The sequence below is a fragment of the Grus americana genome, chromosome 4 (assembly GCF_028858705.1).
Source record: "Grus americana isolate bGruAme1 chromosome 4, bGruAme1.mat, whole genome shotgun sequence".
In the NCBI taxonomy this organism is placed as follows: domain Eukaryota; kingdom Metazoa; phylum Chordata; class Aves; order Gruiformes; family Gruidae; genus Grus; species Grus americana.
The window spans coordinates 76,187,922-76,205,419 of record NC_072855.1 but is presented as its reverse complement, the minus strand read 5'-3'; the positions used below and the strand labels follow the sequence as shown (position 1 = coordinate 76,205,419).

Below are 17,498 nucleotides of genomic sequence, written 5' to 3'. Positions count from 1 at the left end.
CTAGGCTTCCTGATAAAGAATTCTTCTGATACAGGGATGTCTGAACGTTATAGCTGTGAAAGTATATTGAAATTTCTTCTTCTTGTCTTTTTTTTTCCTCTTTTCTTAATCTTCTCATAGATGGGAAAATAGTTTTACCAGGAAACCTCTTGGCTTTCACTTTCTATGGCAAACTTTGTAACTTTGTGGTGATGAAAGTGAAAGGAACTGATGATGCAGAGCTGACTGCCCAGGGCAGTGCCATTTCCAGCGATATGCATGAGCCAGACCTTGAAAGATCTGATTTGGAGTCAAGTACGTTAGATTTGTCCTTACAGCTCTGCAAGATGGACATTGACGATAGTCCAGAGGTTGCATCTACCAGCACACCAAGCAAACCAGTGGGTCCAGGTTCACCAGTTACACCCAGTTCTGCTGTGGCAGCCAGCGGTCAAGACTCCGGTCAGGGAGATAAAATCCACAGCAAGGGAGATGTTGCAGACCACACCGATGATTTGGAGTTGACTGGGAAAGGAAGCAGTGAGGGACTCCCACTAACTGGCAATACTGGAGCAATAAGCAATACAGATGATTTTTATTTCATTTCTTCAAGAACTAGAATCAATTTTATTGAAACGAGGACCGATGTCACGGAAGATGGTGATTGTGAATCCCGAGTCACCTATGATATGATAGGAGGTTTAAGCAGCCAACTCAGAACTATTAGAGAAACAGTTGAACTGCCCTTGAAGCAAGCTGAACTGTTCAAGAGTTACGGTATGATGCCTAAGAGTTGGCTTTCTTCATTTGATACTAGTTTTTTTCTTTAACGTGACTTTTTTTTTTTAAACTAAGTTATTCCAGGAATATGCACTGAATTTTGTGAAACACTAATCTGATATACTTGTGTGTTCAAACAATGTCAAACTGTTTTATAATTATACTGTATGGATACTATGAAGATGTTATGATTAGCTTGTGTGAAAAATAGAGTAGGAAAGAAATATGCGTCTCTAAGAAAATTCAGGGATGCAGAATTTATAGCAAATAGGAAAGACTTCTATACTTGGGCATTTGAAAGGTGCAGATGTTTGTGTCGTCATAAGATTTTAATTTGTTTTGGTAGAGTCAACTAATCATATTTTTTAAGTTGAGAAAAACTCAGTAAGATTAATTCTTTTGCTGTTTTTATTCCTGTGTGTTGCAGGGTTCCTGCAAAATTTTAAGAAAGTTTTTGAGGCTGTCTACCTAAACTGCTTAGTGTGTTTAGTATGGAATTACAGGGTGGAAAACCTAACATGGTTGCTGTTGCCATATATAAAGTTATAACTAACATACGTATGAACTTAGAGGATTTTTGTGACAAAGACAAAACTCTGTACTGTGTATTTATTACAAATGGATATGTATATAAAGCAGGCATGTCTGCTGATTGTACTTGTCTAGGGGTGCATCACTGAGACAGGGCTCTTATCTATAAATATTTCTTTAATATCATGTCTTTGAGGCTTTTTATTTCTCTGCCTTACCTCTTCCCGCATGTACACTGTAGAGAGGAGGTGATTTCAGTGATCACTGGGACAACTTCTGTAAGACACAGGTGGCTCTTTTGGTGCGAGTTGTTTGGGTGTGATCCGCTGGTGTCAGTGGGATGGTGTGAGGCGTCTTCATCTGCCTGTGGTCCAGCTCAATTCGCTGACCTCCAACCTCAGTATCACCACATGGTTTTGTGTTAGCAGAAAGTTTGCTTCAGCAGCAGCATTCTTCATACTTAGCAAGTCCCAAAAGTGCTTGATCAGATTCTCTGCTATTTACATGAGAGATGATGATGTTTCCTCGCTATTTACATGAGAGATGATGATGTTTCCTCACTAGTTACAAACCTTTCATAGCTATCCAGTCGTTTAGAGTCCTTGCGTGCCCGTGGGGAGCGAGGCTGTCAGCTGAGGTGAGACCTTTGGTTCAGCAGCTCCATTTCTTGCCAGTACCAGAAACACCACATGAGGGAGTAGCACACGCTTTAATGGACTGTTGTGAAGTAACCTGTCTGTAAAGACACTTTATTTCTATCCTCTGTCAGTTAGTACATAGTTTTTGCCATTCCGAGTATATTAGTTCCTAAGATTCTGGCTTTCTGTCTGCACCAGCAATATTATTCTCTGTCACCACTGGGATGTGACCTGCCTTTCAAGCATCATTCCCTGTCTGGTATTGCAGTACCCAACTGATGTTTCTTTTTCGGTTCTGTTTCAGCAATGTCTTTTATGCCAGAGTCGGTCCTTTGTCAAACATCTGTCTCTTCTTTTTGCTTTCTAATTGTTCACCTTCTGGTTTTGGCTTTGTGCCCTTTTAATTTGGCTCTGCTGGTCTGAAAGTATCTTTTTTTTTTTTTTTTTTTTTTGGCTCTTTATCTGGGATCATAATATTACTTCATGCAGTTACCTGTAGTTTCTGTCCAGTTTTAACTGTACACAGTAGTATCTTGTTCTTCTAATGTCCCTTATGTTCCATGCCTGAATGTTTCTGTCTGTTTCGGCCCTTAACGTTTGCCATTAAAGAGGCAAATTCATCCTTTTGATGTGTGTTTTTCATCTTTTTGTAAGTGTTCTTGAACCAAGCCTCACAGTATTTCTGAAAATTTTTGGAGTGTTGAAGAGAAGTGGTTTTCTGATGTTGGAAATTTGTAATGATGACTCTGTAAGAATCATGAATAACTTAATAAAGTACATTCATGGACATTAGGTACTCAGTCCAATAATTTTTTGGAAAGAAACCCAAACACACACCACAACGCATAGGGAGAATTATAATGTTGAACTACTGAAAAATATAATGATTTAAATAGTTGCTTTTAAAGTGGAATAATTTGGACTTTAAAAAGTGTAGATGTATGTCCCGTAACGAGTGATCTTCCCACTGAAAGCCTATAATTTTATCAAAATGATATGTCTGTTAAAGAAATTAATGCTGAGGTCAAGTTGTAATTGGTAATAACTAGAACAGTCAAATGCGCAAGTGCAGGTTGTTCAGTCTGGCATTTATCGGAAATAACTTTCTTCTCTGTGTGCATGTGCTTGTTTAAAGGAATCCCTCCTCCTAGAGGAGTGCTATTATATGGCCCTCCAGGTACCGGGAAGACTATGATTGCCAAAGCCATTGCAAATGAGGTTGGCGCTCACGTTACCGTTATTAATGGTCCTGAAATAATAAGCAAGTAAGTCCACCCAATTTATTTTCATTAATTCTATAAATATATTAGCCCCAAATCTGTTCTGGCATCTATCCATTGGATAGATGCAGATGTAGAATTGGCTATGGGCTATCTGCCCAAGAGAGTCAAAAACAAACGGGAAAGGGTTCTCTCAAGTAGGGCTTGTGTTTCTTTTGTAATAAAAGAGGTTTATTGGATTTGGCCAAGAAATTTGTGTAAGGCATGGACTAAATTAAAGAGCAGACTAAAACTGCATCTGCAATTGCATGTTAGTTCTGTAACAAGACGAGTGACTTGTTAAAGCATATTTTGAAATTAAAATATGATACTACACAGATTAATGTATCCGGGGAAGTAATTTTTATATTGTTCTTTAAAAAAGGTAGATACAATTGTTTTTAACACAGAAGAGATAAGCTTTTCTCTTTAATCTTTTTTTCTAGTCTCAAGACAGTTACATCTTTTCCTGTGCCACATTTTACCTTAATTTCTTATCCTTGTGGAAATAAAGATTATTGTAGATTTGCATATACTTTGGGACTTTGAAAGGGTGTGCTATGGCTTTTTGGAAAACACAAGCAATAATTTTCCAAGTTGCCTGGAAAAGACCAAAAAATGTTTTTCATTAAAATATTTTAATTATTATAGGTTTTATGGGGAGTCTGAATCAAGATTGCGTAAGATATTTGCTGAAGCTTCTCAGCGGTATGTTCTCTTGGATAATTTTATTCCCTCTCACTTATTTGCGGTATTGGTTCCAGCGTTAATGTTCTTAAAAGAAAAACATTTGCAAGAATCTTTGAATTGTAATTTTTTCCTGCAGTGGTTTTTAAAAGGAAATAAATTTGTTTATATAGAGCTTAGCTAGAAGGAAAGCAGTGAAATTCTAGTATGCCTATTAAATGTTTTTGGACACTACGCTTTTTAAGGGACTGTTACAGATGGTGCCAAAACGCTCGATCTGTATCGTTAGTGCATTGTACGCTTATTTCAACAGATGGAAGCATGAGCGAGTGTTTCACCTGGATCCAAATTTTTCTGCCTGGTTTTATCTTTGGAGACCAATGTAGTACTGTGCTGAGACATGGAAGCCAGCTCTAAATGAGCTAGTGTTGGTACTGAATATAGCATGCCTCTGGATTAGGGTGGCATTCTGCCCAAATTTATTAGACCTGGTTAAGGCAGACTTTAGACTTCCAGATGGTGGTTGTTGATAATACATTAGCAAAAGACTATTGCATCCTGTATTTTTTGAAGTGGCAAATAAAATGCTGTCTTTTTACTCATGAAATCAGTATATTGAGTGTTGAGACTTTGGGAGAGAGTCATAGAAAAGTACATTGGTAGGTAATCTTAAAGGTATTAGTTGTCTAATATATTAGTTATTTTAGTTATCTCTGAGTAACACCATATTCAAGGTTGAAACTTTCAGTTGCCCAGAGGAGTGGGATGCTTGTTAATTTTTGTAGAAACTGGACGTTTTCCATAAGCAGCTTTGCACTTCTCTGCCTTGGTGTTTTAAATCTTCCTGTGCCCCTTAACGCTTTTTTTTTTCCTCTTCTCCCCCTCCGGCAGTCACCCCTCCATTATATTTATAGATGAGTTGGATGCACTCTGTCCAAAGAGAGAAGGGGCTCAGAATGAAGTCGAAAAGAGAGTTGTTGCTTCATTGCTGACATTAATGGATGGCATTGGCTCAGTAAGTAGACCGTATTGAGACAATGTATATAAGGACTGGCTAAACAAAATAAATTTGATTCTATAATGCAGCCAAATATAGATGCATCGTTCTGGGGGAAAGAAAATAGACTTAGGTAAAACTTTATATAGTAATCTAGTGCTTTATTGCATGCTAGGCAGAAGACATAGAATGGGAATGTCTCCTAATAACTGAGATTAAAAGAAAGCAAGTTTTCTTACATTCACCATCTTTCCTTTGCTTTCTCCCACTATTGTAGTTTTAGAGATAAAACTGAAATTTTAGTGAAAGTCCATCATTGAACTAAGCCAGGTATTTTTAATTGCTCCGAAATCAGTGTCATCAAAATATTTCTGGTGATATGTATGTAGGTTGCATTATTTCTCATTATTTTCCTACGCGATAGTTGGTGTTGCCTGGTCTGGAGTTGTTCACAGGCAGAACATATTTTCTGATGGCAAAGGCTGATGGATACTCTTCCTTGAGAAAGTGCTTTGTTCACAAAAAGAGAATGGCACTGCGAGAGACCTTGTAGCTGATTTTGTGTGGCTCTAAAAGTGAAAAAGCAGAGCTTGAGGAAATTGGTTAACATGTTTCACCTTGCTTTTCCTACTGAACCTGCAGGAACCTTTATAACCTCCTGTCTCTGCTGGTTTTGATACCTTAAAAGATTTGTTTCCCAACCTTGTTTATTCAAGGTCTGTTGATACCTTTTTGTTCTTGTGCCAACACTGCCTTTTAGCTTAAACAGTTATTTTTCTTTCCTTGCTGCACAAGTTCCTGATATAGAAAAGCAGGATCTTGGGGATTAGAGTGGGAGACACTGGGATGAGGGCATCAAGGAGTAAGTTTCTCTTGTATGATCTGTATGTGTGTGCAGCCTATAGAATTGCTAAATTGCAGTTAGGGATAGGTTGGATGGGATCACTTGTGGGCTATGTATTCTGAAGTTTGCTTTGTTCCTTGAGAGCTAGCATCAGGGTTTTAGTGTGTGTAATAGTGGGAAAAGGCAAGCAAGAAGTATGTTTATAAGCTGTGTGACATTTGATTGTATTTTAAAATTAATATTTTGCATTGTTTGATGCCTTCAGGAGGGCAGTGAAGGGCAGCTCTTGGTACTTGGGGCCACTAATCGTCCTCATGCACTGGATGCAGCGCTGCGCAGACCTGGGCGTTTTGATAAAGAGATAGAAATTGGAATTCCTAATGCCCAAGACCGTCTGGATATACTACAAAAGCTTCTCAAGAAAGTTCCCCATTCGCTTACAGCAGCAGAGTTGGTGCAACTGGCTGATAGTGCGCATGGTTATGTGGGTGCAGATTTAGCAGCCTTGTGCAAGGAAGCAGGTGAGACTTTTTGTATCTTATTTAGGATCTTACTTTATTGCTAGTCTCTTTATTTTGTTTAAAAAAATAAAAATCCACAGTCTGTACTAATAGCTTTCAAACCAATGAGATTTAATTAATTTTTGTGTCAAAGAAAACATAGCCAAGCATGGAATATGAGGAACACCAGTCTGCTCCTGGGCAGATAAAAAAAAAAAAAATCTTTTCAGTATTAATAGATTTTAAAATCAAATGTGAAGATTAATAACACTGGGGAATCACCTGTGCCACTTCTAGCATATTAGCTAGCTAGCTGTCTCTCAGTTTACCAAAGGTTTAGTGAGTTAACTGACATAGCCCTAAGAGTTTTTCTACTCTAGAGCCTACCCCTTCTGTACAAGAATCCCAAGTCACTCAGGCTAGACAGCTTGTCCTGCAGGTCCTTGTTCCCAGGATGTTGAGACTGTGGGCCTAAGTGGTGTTTACTGTGGCTCCCTTCTGTATTTTGTGCCTGTATTTCATTTGCCTGCAGATGAGGAGCTTGTGACAGGGGCTAGGGGACTGTACGCACCTGGATCGGGTTGTGCAGTGGAGCTGGGAGAACTGGAGAGCACGCCCTGAGCTGGGAGCTGGAAAGTGTCCCTTGGCCTCTGGTACACGCATAACCCTGGAGAATTATCCATGCATCGTGCAGCCAGGGTTCAGTATGTTCCAGGGAATACTTAAACATGAGTTCACTTCTGTTTTAATTGGATGAAATATTAAAAGTATGCTCTATCAATTCTTACATTTTGCTAGAATGTGTCTACGTGGTTTAAGTGTTGGACCTTAAATCTACCCATGAACAGCCTTTTTGAAACAGTCTAGTCAAAATATGACTCTTCAGCTCTGCTTACGCGTATTTCCTCCCTTGTAGTTCACAAATATAAGTTTGCTGCATGTGCTGGTTACTTTTATTTCCTTTGGCACTGGGACAACTTCCTCTGGCAGTGGCACAGTGCATGGTTAATTCTTGCATCAGAATTAACTATGAAGATGACAGAAGTTTTATCAGGGGTGATGGCAACTGGAACAGCAAGGTTTTTACTTGCCAGTTTTCAGAATTTCTAAGGGATAGTTCTCAAATATGAATTTGTGGACTTTTGCTTGGATCAAGACAAAAAAAATATTTACTGACACAGACTGTTGTTTTTATAGTGCTCTTCTGTTGGCTTTGCTTGTGTTTTCAGTTCTGTTTTAAATTAACAAACTTTTTTTTTAAAACAAATATATATAAACAACAACAACAAAAAGATAAACTCACTTTTTATTTTCCTTCCTCTGTGTTTTTGGAAGCCTATCAGTCTGCTTGTGTCACAGTCCTCATACATAGTAAATACTGAACTAATGTAATCTAAAATTTTCAGTGAAAAGTGTTGTGGTTTCAATTCCAAACATGACCCAGCCTAGGCTTTACTTGTTCATGCACACATCAATTCTGGACAATTCGTAATCCAGCTGCAAATAGGTGATATTTACCCACTTCATGAAGGCCTTTTAGAAAATAAATTTGAATTTTGTGCTACATAGGTCCAAAACTTCTGGCATCTACCTGCGGCTGATTGCAGGACACGCTGTTATCTGGGAGCTTTGCATCCAAAGCCAGTGCTGGGAACGAGGGAAGGAGGGTGTCTCCTTTCTATTGATCTTCTTTCCTAAAGTTTGAATCTATGCTGTTGAATTTCCTTGTCATTTGTTAACTTGGAGTGACCTCTGCTGGGGAGAAGACAGTCCAGCGCTGTTAACTCTTTGCAGCCCATGTGTATTTTTCCTTTTCAAAGAGTTGCAGAAGCATGATTTGGTCAAAGTATTACATAAAATGAATTTAAGTTGCTCATGGTTAAGGAACGTTCTTAGTTGGATCTTTTTTTTTCTGATTAAGCTCTTGATATCTATTTTTTATATTAAATATTCACCACTTTGTAAAATATTACTGTTTTCACTGGAGTTAAACTTAGAAAAGACTAGCTTTTATGAGGTAATATTTCTCCTCAGCAGAGCAAGGTTATTCCATGAGGCAAATTTTTGAGTGTTTTGTCTAGTCTTATTTGTTGTTCCAAGCAATGGGCTTCTATTGCTTCACTTAAGAAACTGTACCATGGGCCAAGATAGCTTGCTGTCCAGGAATGCTCTCTGATATTCAGCCTAAGTTTTCCTTGTTTAGTTTTATCCCATTATTTCTATTTACATCCTTGTATAACGCGTTCACTCTCCCTCCTTAGTGTTTACACCCTTCAGATATCTCTAGGCTGTTCTCATGTCCCCTACCTCCTCATTCATTACTGAGCCAAACTATAAATATTTAGCTCTTTTAATCTTTCCTCATAAATAAGTCCTTCCTGCCTTCTGAGAAATTATGTTGATTTTCTCTGAACTCCCTCCAGTTTGTCAACCTTTTTGTAATGTAGGGCTCAGAATTGAATATAATATTTCGTATATATTACAACATAAAACATGATATAAACACGTAGTTTATATCATAGAGTTAAGAGTTCTTTCACAAATTTTAAGGTTACTTGTGCCACTTTCACACATGTAGAGTTAAGCAGATACCAACTGTTCTCTTGGCAGAACTTGGTTGTTCTCCAGTGCAAGAATTGCTTAGTGGTACCTCTGGGGTCAGACAGGCAAGTTTTCTATTCTGTTCAGCAACTCGGTGCATTTTCATGGAAGTCATTAAGAAGTTTTAGGAGTCTTTAATGTTCAGCTTGCGCTCAGTGTTTCTAGGCCTGTGTGTATATGATGTGTACAGAATTGCAGTGTTGTGTATGCTGGAATGGGCAAGGAGAGGAAGGGTGGACAAGAAACCTGGAGAATCTATGCAGTGTGTTCTGGACTATTCCAAACACTTTATTATGACCAAACACCTGTGAAATATTTGTATATAGATGGATATAATAATCAGTTAAGGGTTTTTTTATTTGATCTGCTGAATTTTTAAAATATTAGTGGATCTTTCTTCCAATACCTTCTTTTCCTCTACTAAAGATACAGTTCTAGCTTCTCACAAAATGAAACCACAAAATGTGACTTTGTAGGAAAACCTCTAGGGATCTTGAAGCTTACGGTATTTGCAAGAGTTGACAACAGGGTGATAGGCATCAGATCTGTGCATGTATCTATCTTAGCCTTAATGGTTGCACAGAGTACTTGTATCCCCCCCTCACAACACTGAGCAAGTATTATTTGTCTGTTTTACAAATAACTAATCGTTCCAGCAAAATTACAAGTAATGCTGGTATTTTTAACATGGCAAGTATCAATAGCTTAGATGCAATGCTTTCAGAATTAGTGTACCTTATCTCTGTTCAAGGTTACGTTATCTGTAGTGACTACCTTGGACAAATTGGGATCTGCTGTGATTCTCTACTGTCTAGCAATATGCTAGACATATGATTTCCACAGTTAACTGCCTGCTTTTATATAGGTTAACAGCGTAGTATGGAAAATCTGCAAATACCTTGATGGGCACTGGATCACATCCTGCGGACATCAGCTTGCAACAGGCTCCTTGTGGTAGACTCTTGAGGACTTGAGTACCCTCTGAGGGATTCACAGACACAGAATTTTTGACAAGAAAAGGACTTAGTTATGTGTGCAGCTGTTACCATATTCTTAAGACTGAGAGAGGTCTACTGTGTCCTAAATTATTCAGTAGACTACCTTTTAGTGTGAACAGCTGCCTTCTGAATTGTTTTATCTCAAGCAGAGGCAGTATCTAGAAGATATAGACTCTGCCATATCCTGGCATATAATGTCAGTGTTCATATGCCCCTGAGATCTTGTTGCTTCTGCTTTAATTAATTGGCCACACAGTCTTTTATTAATTCCCTAAAAAATTATAATGGTTTTAATTCAACAACAAAGATAAGCACTGCAGTTTTGGTTTTGGTTTTTTTTGGAAAAACATATGAAATGTTAATTATGTAGCAGGGACATGAATGGTATAAACTGTACTGAATGTTAGAAGATGCTTAGCAACAAAGGTTTCCAAATATAGCAATTTATTATAAACTTATCCTTCTATGGCTGCCTGTAGCATTTCAAGAGGGTGAATATAAATATAGCTTGATTTCTTCAAGAAGTGGGTTCAGTTGTATTGTTTACAGAGAAAGGAAGTATTTGCTTTGTAACTCTTAGACTTTATCTTGAACATCCTTGTTCGTTACACATAATTTCAGTGTGCTGATTTAAAACACTTGGACTGTGATAAGATAGAATCATGAGGAGAGGAAGAACAAATGTCTTTGTTTAAATAGTGGTCTCTCTTGCAATAACATCTGTTTGGTTCCAGTGAGGATGCTGCTTTGCAACCACTGAAACTTTGAGACTTTTGTGAAAGGAGCACTAATCACTTTGTTTTGCATCAGCGTTTTATTAAATTGCCTGATTGTAATGCAGTTAAAGGTATTGCCTTGCTTACCCTTTAGGATTATAATGGTTCACTGGTTTGAGCTGGCTGTTACAAAAAAGTCTTAGAGAAATAAGAAATTGAGCTACATCTTTGACCAGTATGAATCAGCATTACTCTGCTGAATCTGTGAAGCTACTTGCTTAGAGATATAATATAGTCTGTTGTCTTTTGTTCATAATTTTAAGAGTCCTGTTGTCTGGACACCTTATTGTCTATGGTGTTCATTTGGCCCTTTTATTACCCCTGAGTTCTGATGAATAATACAGCTAGGATGGAGAGGTTTTATGCTGCTTAACTGATAGCTCTGTGTATTGATTATATGTAGATATTAGATCTACAAAAGTATAAATTATTTAGAGAGGTTCTGTATTTGCTTATGCTGGAGGTGAGAAACTTCCTGCTGTATCTCTTATGACCCCAAAGAGAGTCTCTGCAATCCACTTTCATTAAAAACAAAAATTAAAAAAAATTAAGCCATTGAAGGGCTGGCTCCTAGGTTTATTTTTTTGTTTTTCCCTGCAATTGATGGGGAAGTAAATTCCCCTGAAACCCAGGAATGTCTTTTTGTTAGATCGATGTGTTGGGGTTTTTTTTTTCTCCTCCCAGCTTCTGCAGTTTTGGTAGCCTGACCACCTGCAGGAAACATGAGCCATTTGGGCTAAAGTGATTAACAGTGAGTCTCTGTGCACCCTCAGGACCAGCCTCTGACTGGTCTTTCAATTAGACAAACACTGCGTTCAATATGTGGCTTCTCAGCCTTGTATCTCAAATCTGAGCTCTTCATTTCAGCTCAGTCATGGTCTTGATGCAACAGCCTAGTGTTAGGCCACCAAGAATATCTATACTTTCTTTAAGCCATAAAGGTTCAGTCTGAACCTTTCCCAACACAATTTGGACCTAAGTTCTGCTGGGGGTGTACAACAAATGCAATTTTAATTTTTTTTATTTTTAATTATAATCCTCAATGTAGGAATGTGGCTGAGGCACTGTTGAAAGCGTAGATTTTGACAAAGGCAGTTGATGACCAAGGCAATGCGATTGTTTGTTTTCTAATTACCTGATTGCAGTTACAGATTTTAAAGGGAAAGTGCTGCTTGACATGTTATAGTTATTTTATTGTCTTATGGAAAGTGACTCAAAATACCGTGTCTATGTTGGTGGTTTTTTTGCTTGTTTGTTTGGGTTTTTTGTAGCACAGAAAAACTTTGAAACTACTCCGTTGCAAATGATCTGCTATTGCATTCTCTAACTGAATACTGGTTCCCATGGGACATTCAAAATGAGGTGGGAAAGGCTGCTTGTCTTTTTATAAAAAGAGGTCACGTAGAAAATGTGGAGGTTTTGGGAATATTAATAACATGTATAGTCAGATGGTCAATACCAAAAAAAGTATTCTTATGAAATTGAGAGATTTTTGCAGAAATGGCAGAACGCTGGATTTTGAAATGCACCGAAAAGTCCAGACACAATACAGAAGTAAAACTACAAATTAATTTTTGACCTGGAACAATTGAGTTTTCCAACACTGTATTCCATCAAGCTAATTTATGGTGTAACAGGACCAAGAAAATCCAATCCCCATCTTCAGCATTCATGAGTTTTAAGTTAGTGCTGTGTTCTGTCACTTTAAAGTTGGGTCCTTAATGCAGAAGCTGTTTTTAAACCAAAGCAATTGACCTAGTTTGCTGTCTTAACAGGTTATGAACAAATGTGTCCCTGCTTGCACGCACACAAAACAAAGCAATGTGGCTTTTTTGGACTCCGACTGTAACATATGTTTTTGGATTGTTTCTTAGAGCACTTACTCGGAATGATGGCTTTCGTGCAGAAGTGGCCACATCTGGATGCTGCTGAGCGGCTTTAAGGGACATGCTTGAGACTGGGAGGAGTGTGTTGACCTTATTCCTGTCTGTGGGATCCCTTGTCCTCTTTCACAGGATTTCCTCCCACCAACATCTTGTGGGGGAAAAGACAAAGTCAGAATTGGTTTTAGAGTTGCTGTCTTAGACATTTAAAATCGTTGAACTACTTTCCTAAGATTCCACAAAATTTGTGTTATTTTAACTGCATAGGGTTAGATTCTCACCCCTTTACTTTGGTTCGGTGTCATTCTGATGTGATTGCAAAATTTCTGAATCACGTTTTTTTTTCCCCGTTTCTTTGCGTATGCTGAGTGCACAGATGTTTCCTTAGTGCGACTGTATCTGTATCCAGAGAGAAAAGGTCTTGCTCTGTTTGCCTCTCTGAAGGGATGCTGGTGCACATTGCTTTTTGTAGTTACTTTTTCTTCTATAAAATCTTTGGCCTTTTTTTTTGTTTGTTTTGTAATGGTACTTGATTTTTGTTTTTGTATGGAGAACGTTGCACTTACTGCAGTCCAGGCGCATGAACTCTTCGTTTTCATCATAACTAATTTTAAGTGTGTTTTTATCTGAATCTGGCTTGCAGTTAATTGGATGATGGGATTGCTGACTTCATATACACAGTTGTGGGTTGAGTACTTAATCTGTTTAAAGCACATCCCATTCTGTCTGCTGATATTTATATAAGCAGGAAATAAAGAATATTTTCAGAAGAGTTGATCAGTAACTGTCATTAATATTTTAAATTAACCTTCATGGCAGATAGCCACCATATTCTTGTTTCTACAGCTTGCGTGGTACTGAAGAAATGATATTATTCATGTGTGGCAACGCATATAGAAACTTCTGAGTTTTAATAGTTTGGAGGGTTGGCCCCAAAACAAGCTGTCTGGTTTGATGGGTGAGGGGGTGCAGGACAGCAGGGTAGCCTGCGTTGGTGCAGCCCTACCTGTGCAGACTGGTGGGCTGTGAAATGACAGTCGGAACGTCATCCCTCAGCTTGCAGATCCTGAAAATTGAGCATTATGTCATTTTGCTTAAGAACAGAATAAATTTAGGGCAGATATTGTCTTAGGCTGGGTCATCGGCCGAGCTGTGGTGGGAACAGGCAGTTCTGTGTGGTCCCTGTTTATTTTCTAGAGCTGGGAATCAACACAATGTTGGTAACCCAGCTCTAAGGCACGTTGACAGGAGTGGTGTGCTAGTCGCTATTCTGTTTATTGGGTTTTGCATCCCTCAGGGGCTTCAGCTCCCTGGATGCAAAGCTGGATGAGAGCTGTGTGCCAGGCAATGTTATTCCTGTAGCAACAGAAGAAATCCTCAGCTCTCTGTATAGCTCCTCTGATTTAACCAAGACTAAACTGATTATTGAAGACACTCTGTAGTCCACTGTCTTTTAAACTCTCCTATAGGTTTGGTTTTTCCTACAATGACATGAGCTGCTTGCTCCCCTGTGTTAACTTTAAAGGTTTTTCACATCTAAGAACTGAAGACAACTTCCTGACCTTTAATCTCTGACAAGAGTTTGGCAAATCTGTGGACTTTCTTTGTGGTAATACAGCATGCTGTACGCAGTCATTCATCTTAACTGGCATTTTGCTAACTGAACAGTATTCTGCAGACTTACACACTTCCTTCTTCCTCTTCATTCATGTCTAATTTTTCACCTCCTTGCAAGCTGAAGTAGGATAACCAAGCTCACTATTATTGCTCACCAGCACACAAGCACTGTGGTGTTTCTCTCTTAGTAACAGCGTTCATGTTTACTGCAGCCCTCCAGTAACCTGGCATTAAATTATCACAGATGATTCAGACTTGGTTTCTCGTGATGCAGAAAGTTATTCTATTTCCTGGTTCTGGAGCAGACTCCAGTTATGAATTGGAATTATGTATTTGGACTAAAACTTTTTTCCCCTCCAAGATACAAGCATACTTTTTGGGAAATTACTTGTTTGAAAGGCATATTACACTTTAAGAAGCCTTTAGTAACTTTTTTAATTTTGGAAAGGCAATTGTTTTTCATTTTGTTCTGTTTTGTTTTTTGATGATGTGTCTGATACTCATTAATGCTACTTTGTCTTGTTTTAGGCGGAATTTGATTTGACACAGTTGTGTTTCTAGATTCAGATCTCTCTTAAATTTTGGCTAACACTTCTGTCCTTAGTTCTCTTCAAATTTTCTTTAATCACTTGGCTTGCTCTTACATTCTTTGAGTGACCATAATATGGGAACATCTAGAACTCAAGTGCAATGTCATCTCTGTGAAGCAATTGGTATGCATTGTTTTTCCTTTCAGCTTCTGTGCTGAGTCTGGTTTCAAATGTAACCTGAACAGCAATGGTAATAGACTCCATTTCAAATACATTTGAGGTGCAATTCTTCCTGTACTAAAAATCTGGAGGAGTTGTGTTCCCTTCATAGTACATACAGATGAACTGACTGTGTTATGATTTGTCTCACTCCATCTTGCTCTGCTGGCTTTAGAAAGATCTGAACTAACCTGTTTAGAGTAAATGCTCATCTTCAGGCTGCAAAGTTGTTTTCTGACTCCCTCTCAGGCTCCAGGTAAAGTGCTTTCCTGGAATATATAATGGCAAACTTAGGATCTGGAAGCAGTCTTAGTTCTTTTGTTTAATTAAAAAATCATAAAAGATCATCTGGTGAAATGTAGCTTAACTTGTATGTCCGTGTTAGTTCTGCAGGAGTAAAATCAGTTAGTAGTAGGCATTTGTGTGTAGAATGAACAGCTACTCTTGGGGGACAGAGCTTAGATATTTTCAGGCAAAGTTTTCATAGGTCTCTCTAACTTTTAGCTATATTCTGACTTAACAATGTTCCTAATTACAATTAGACCGGCATTTAGCCACTAACTGTTACTTCTTGTCTTTCTGCCCTTGTTATTCTAGTAGCCTGGCAGTACTTATTTTTCTTCTAATATACGTATGACTAACCTTAGCTTAGGTACATTTACATATCAGAGCAGGCAGTCTGGTATTCCTTATTTCCCTCTGTTGTCGTTGTCTTAGGATAAATGATGTGTGTGTACCTGATAGGTGAATAAACTGTTTCCTGTATGAAAGAAGTTTTGAAAATAAACTTCCTTCCTTTCCCTTCCCTGTAGTACCTCTCAGCAACTTTTAGTCAGCTCCATAGACATGTTCCAGCAAATGCCGTAGCTCTTTACGAAGGACTATAAATCGTGTACGTAATCCCTACAGTAGATTAGTGCTCAGGTTAGCCGAGTGAATTTGCAATGTTATGGTTACAAGGGGTTTAAGGGCATTATCTTTCCTGTGCAAACACTATATGAAAGTTCTTCAGGGATTTTCCCATATAGTGCTGGCAGTTAAAGACAGATTGCAGAATATGGGTTCAAGAGCAAAAGTAAGGGTTTCTGCTTCCTGAAATTTTTTCTAAATAGGCATGCATTTTATGTACAGATTAAATAAAAAAGAAATAAGTTTCAAAATATATTCGTAGGAGTCTGGTCCATGGATTATTATTTTTTAATTTTTATTTATTTTATTTTTTTTATTCCTAGGTAAATTTGATGGTGTGTTTGAGTCCATACTGATGTACATCTCTTCCAAATTGTAGAAGTTTCTTAGGATGCAAATGGAAGAACGCATCTGAATTTTTCAGCTATTGTGAATCATGGTTCTTGCCCCAGAAAGCTTGCTAGTGGTCAACAGACATCAGGTGCTTGCCTGGTGGTGCTGTACATCATCAGAGGAGTAAAGGGAAAAAGAGCCTTTGCCCAGACAGATCCCTGCTGTCCCTCAGTGCTTATGGTAGCTGCTCTTGTTACTACCTAGTGGTGTTCCACCGAGATGGGTAGGAGAGCTGGTTTGCTGGGTCTGCACAGGATGAAAGGTTGACTGAACAGGTGAGGATGTGTCTATGGGACATTCTCAGAGGAGCAGTGGTCCTTACCAGGTGATGGCAAGGCTTCCATCTGCTAGGCACGCAGGCTTCGTCTGGGGTATTGTATATTTGTGCATAACTGCAAACAACATACATACACGTGTTCTTTATTTTTTTTTTTCCTCTTGCATTTGACCATCCAATATCCTGATGTAATGAAGTGCTATAAACTTTCTTTGTTTATGTTTATTGTAGGCTATGATAAGTTCAAGAATACATGTGATTTATAGTATATGATACTTGAAGTCCTATAAAAGATTTCCTAGTATAATTTTGGGTTGGTTGTCTTGAATGAGTGCAGAAAGCCGTGCTGATTAAAAAATGCCAAATACAAAGCAGAAGGGCTCCTTATCTCAAAAATATTAAACACTGGAATAACTTTTGTTTCCATTGCCTGTGAAGTCAGGTATGTGCCTCTTATGGTTTCTGAAGTTCAAAATTGATTTTAAATTATATGAAATGCTTTTGCTATACATGAAACTGTTACATTTTGAAGTATAGTATGTAAAAATCTAGAAGTAGAGGAAGATGTCCCATCCAGTGCTGTTAGGAAGCTGTAATCTTTCCATATGCTGTCAAGCATTCCACTTAGAGCCAGGCAGGAGAGTATCATGTTGGATCTGACAGCTGTCACTGGGAGAAATGGTATCTGTCTTCTGGGTTTGGCCATAATAATTTGGGAGGGAAATGCCAGATTAGCAAGGAAAGAAGAAACATTTCCTTTTGTAAACAATCTTACAAGATGATTACAATTTCTTTGAAGCTACTTAAAAATTCTGGTATTAGGATTCTGGTAGAATAAATCCAGACAAGATGGATTTGTAGAAGTAGCAGCTGATGGGCAGTGAAAGATGCATGATTAACCATTTTGTTTTGTTCAGTTTGTTTCCTCAAGTGTTGTGTATATTCTGTTTTTGAAACCTAAAGTGTATATATATATGTTTGTCATTTTGAGTGGATGCTTTCTGTTATTTACAGTAGTGTATAATTATACACAGACTCTGACAAATACAGTAGTGTTGTAGAGTCTGTTCTTGGGCTCAG

The 17,498-nt window shown here is 38.2% G+C and overlaps 1 protein-coding gene across 1 annotated transcript in view; it reads left to right on the top strand.

Moving 5' to 3' along the window:
• The window catches only part of AFG2A (AFG2 AAA ATPase homolog A), a 221,719-nt gene that overhangs the window by 5,797 nt on the left and 198,424 nt on the right, over positions 1-17,498 (top strand). The window contains 5 exon segments of the mRNA XM_054824028.1: positions 121-756; positions 3,064-3,193; positions 3,839-3,895; positions 4,766-4,889; positions 5,981-6,236. Of these exon segments, the coding sequence (XP_054680003.1) occupies positions 121-756; positions 3,064-3,193; positions 3,839-3,895; positions 4,766-4,889; positions 5,981-6,236 (1,203 nt within the window).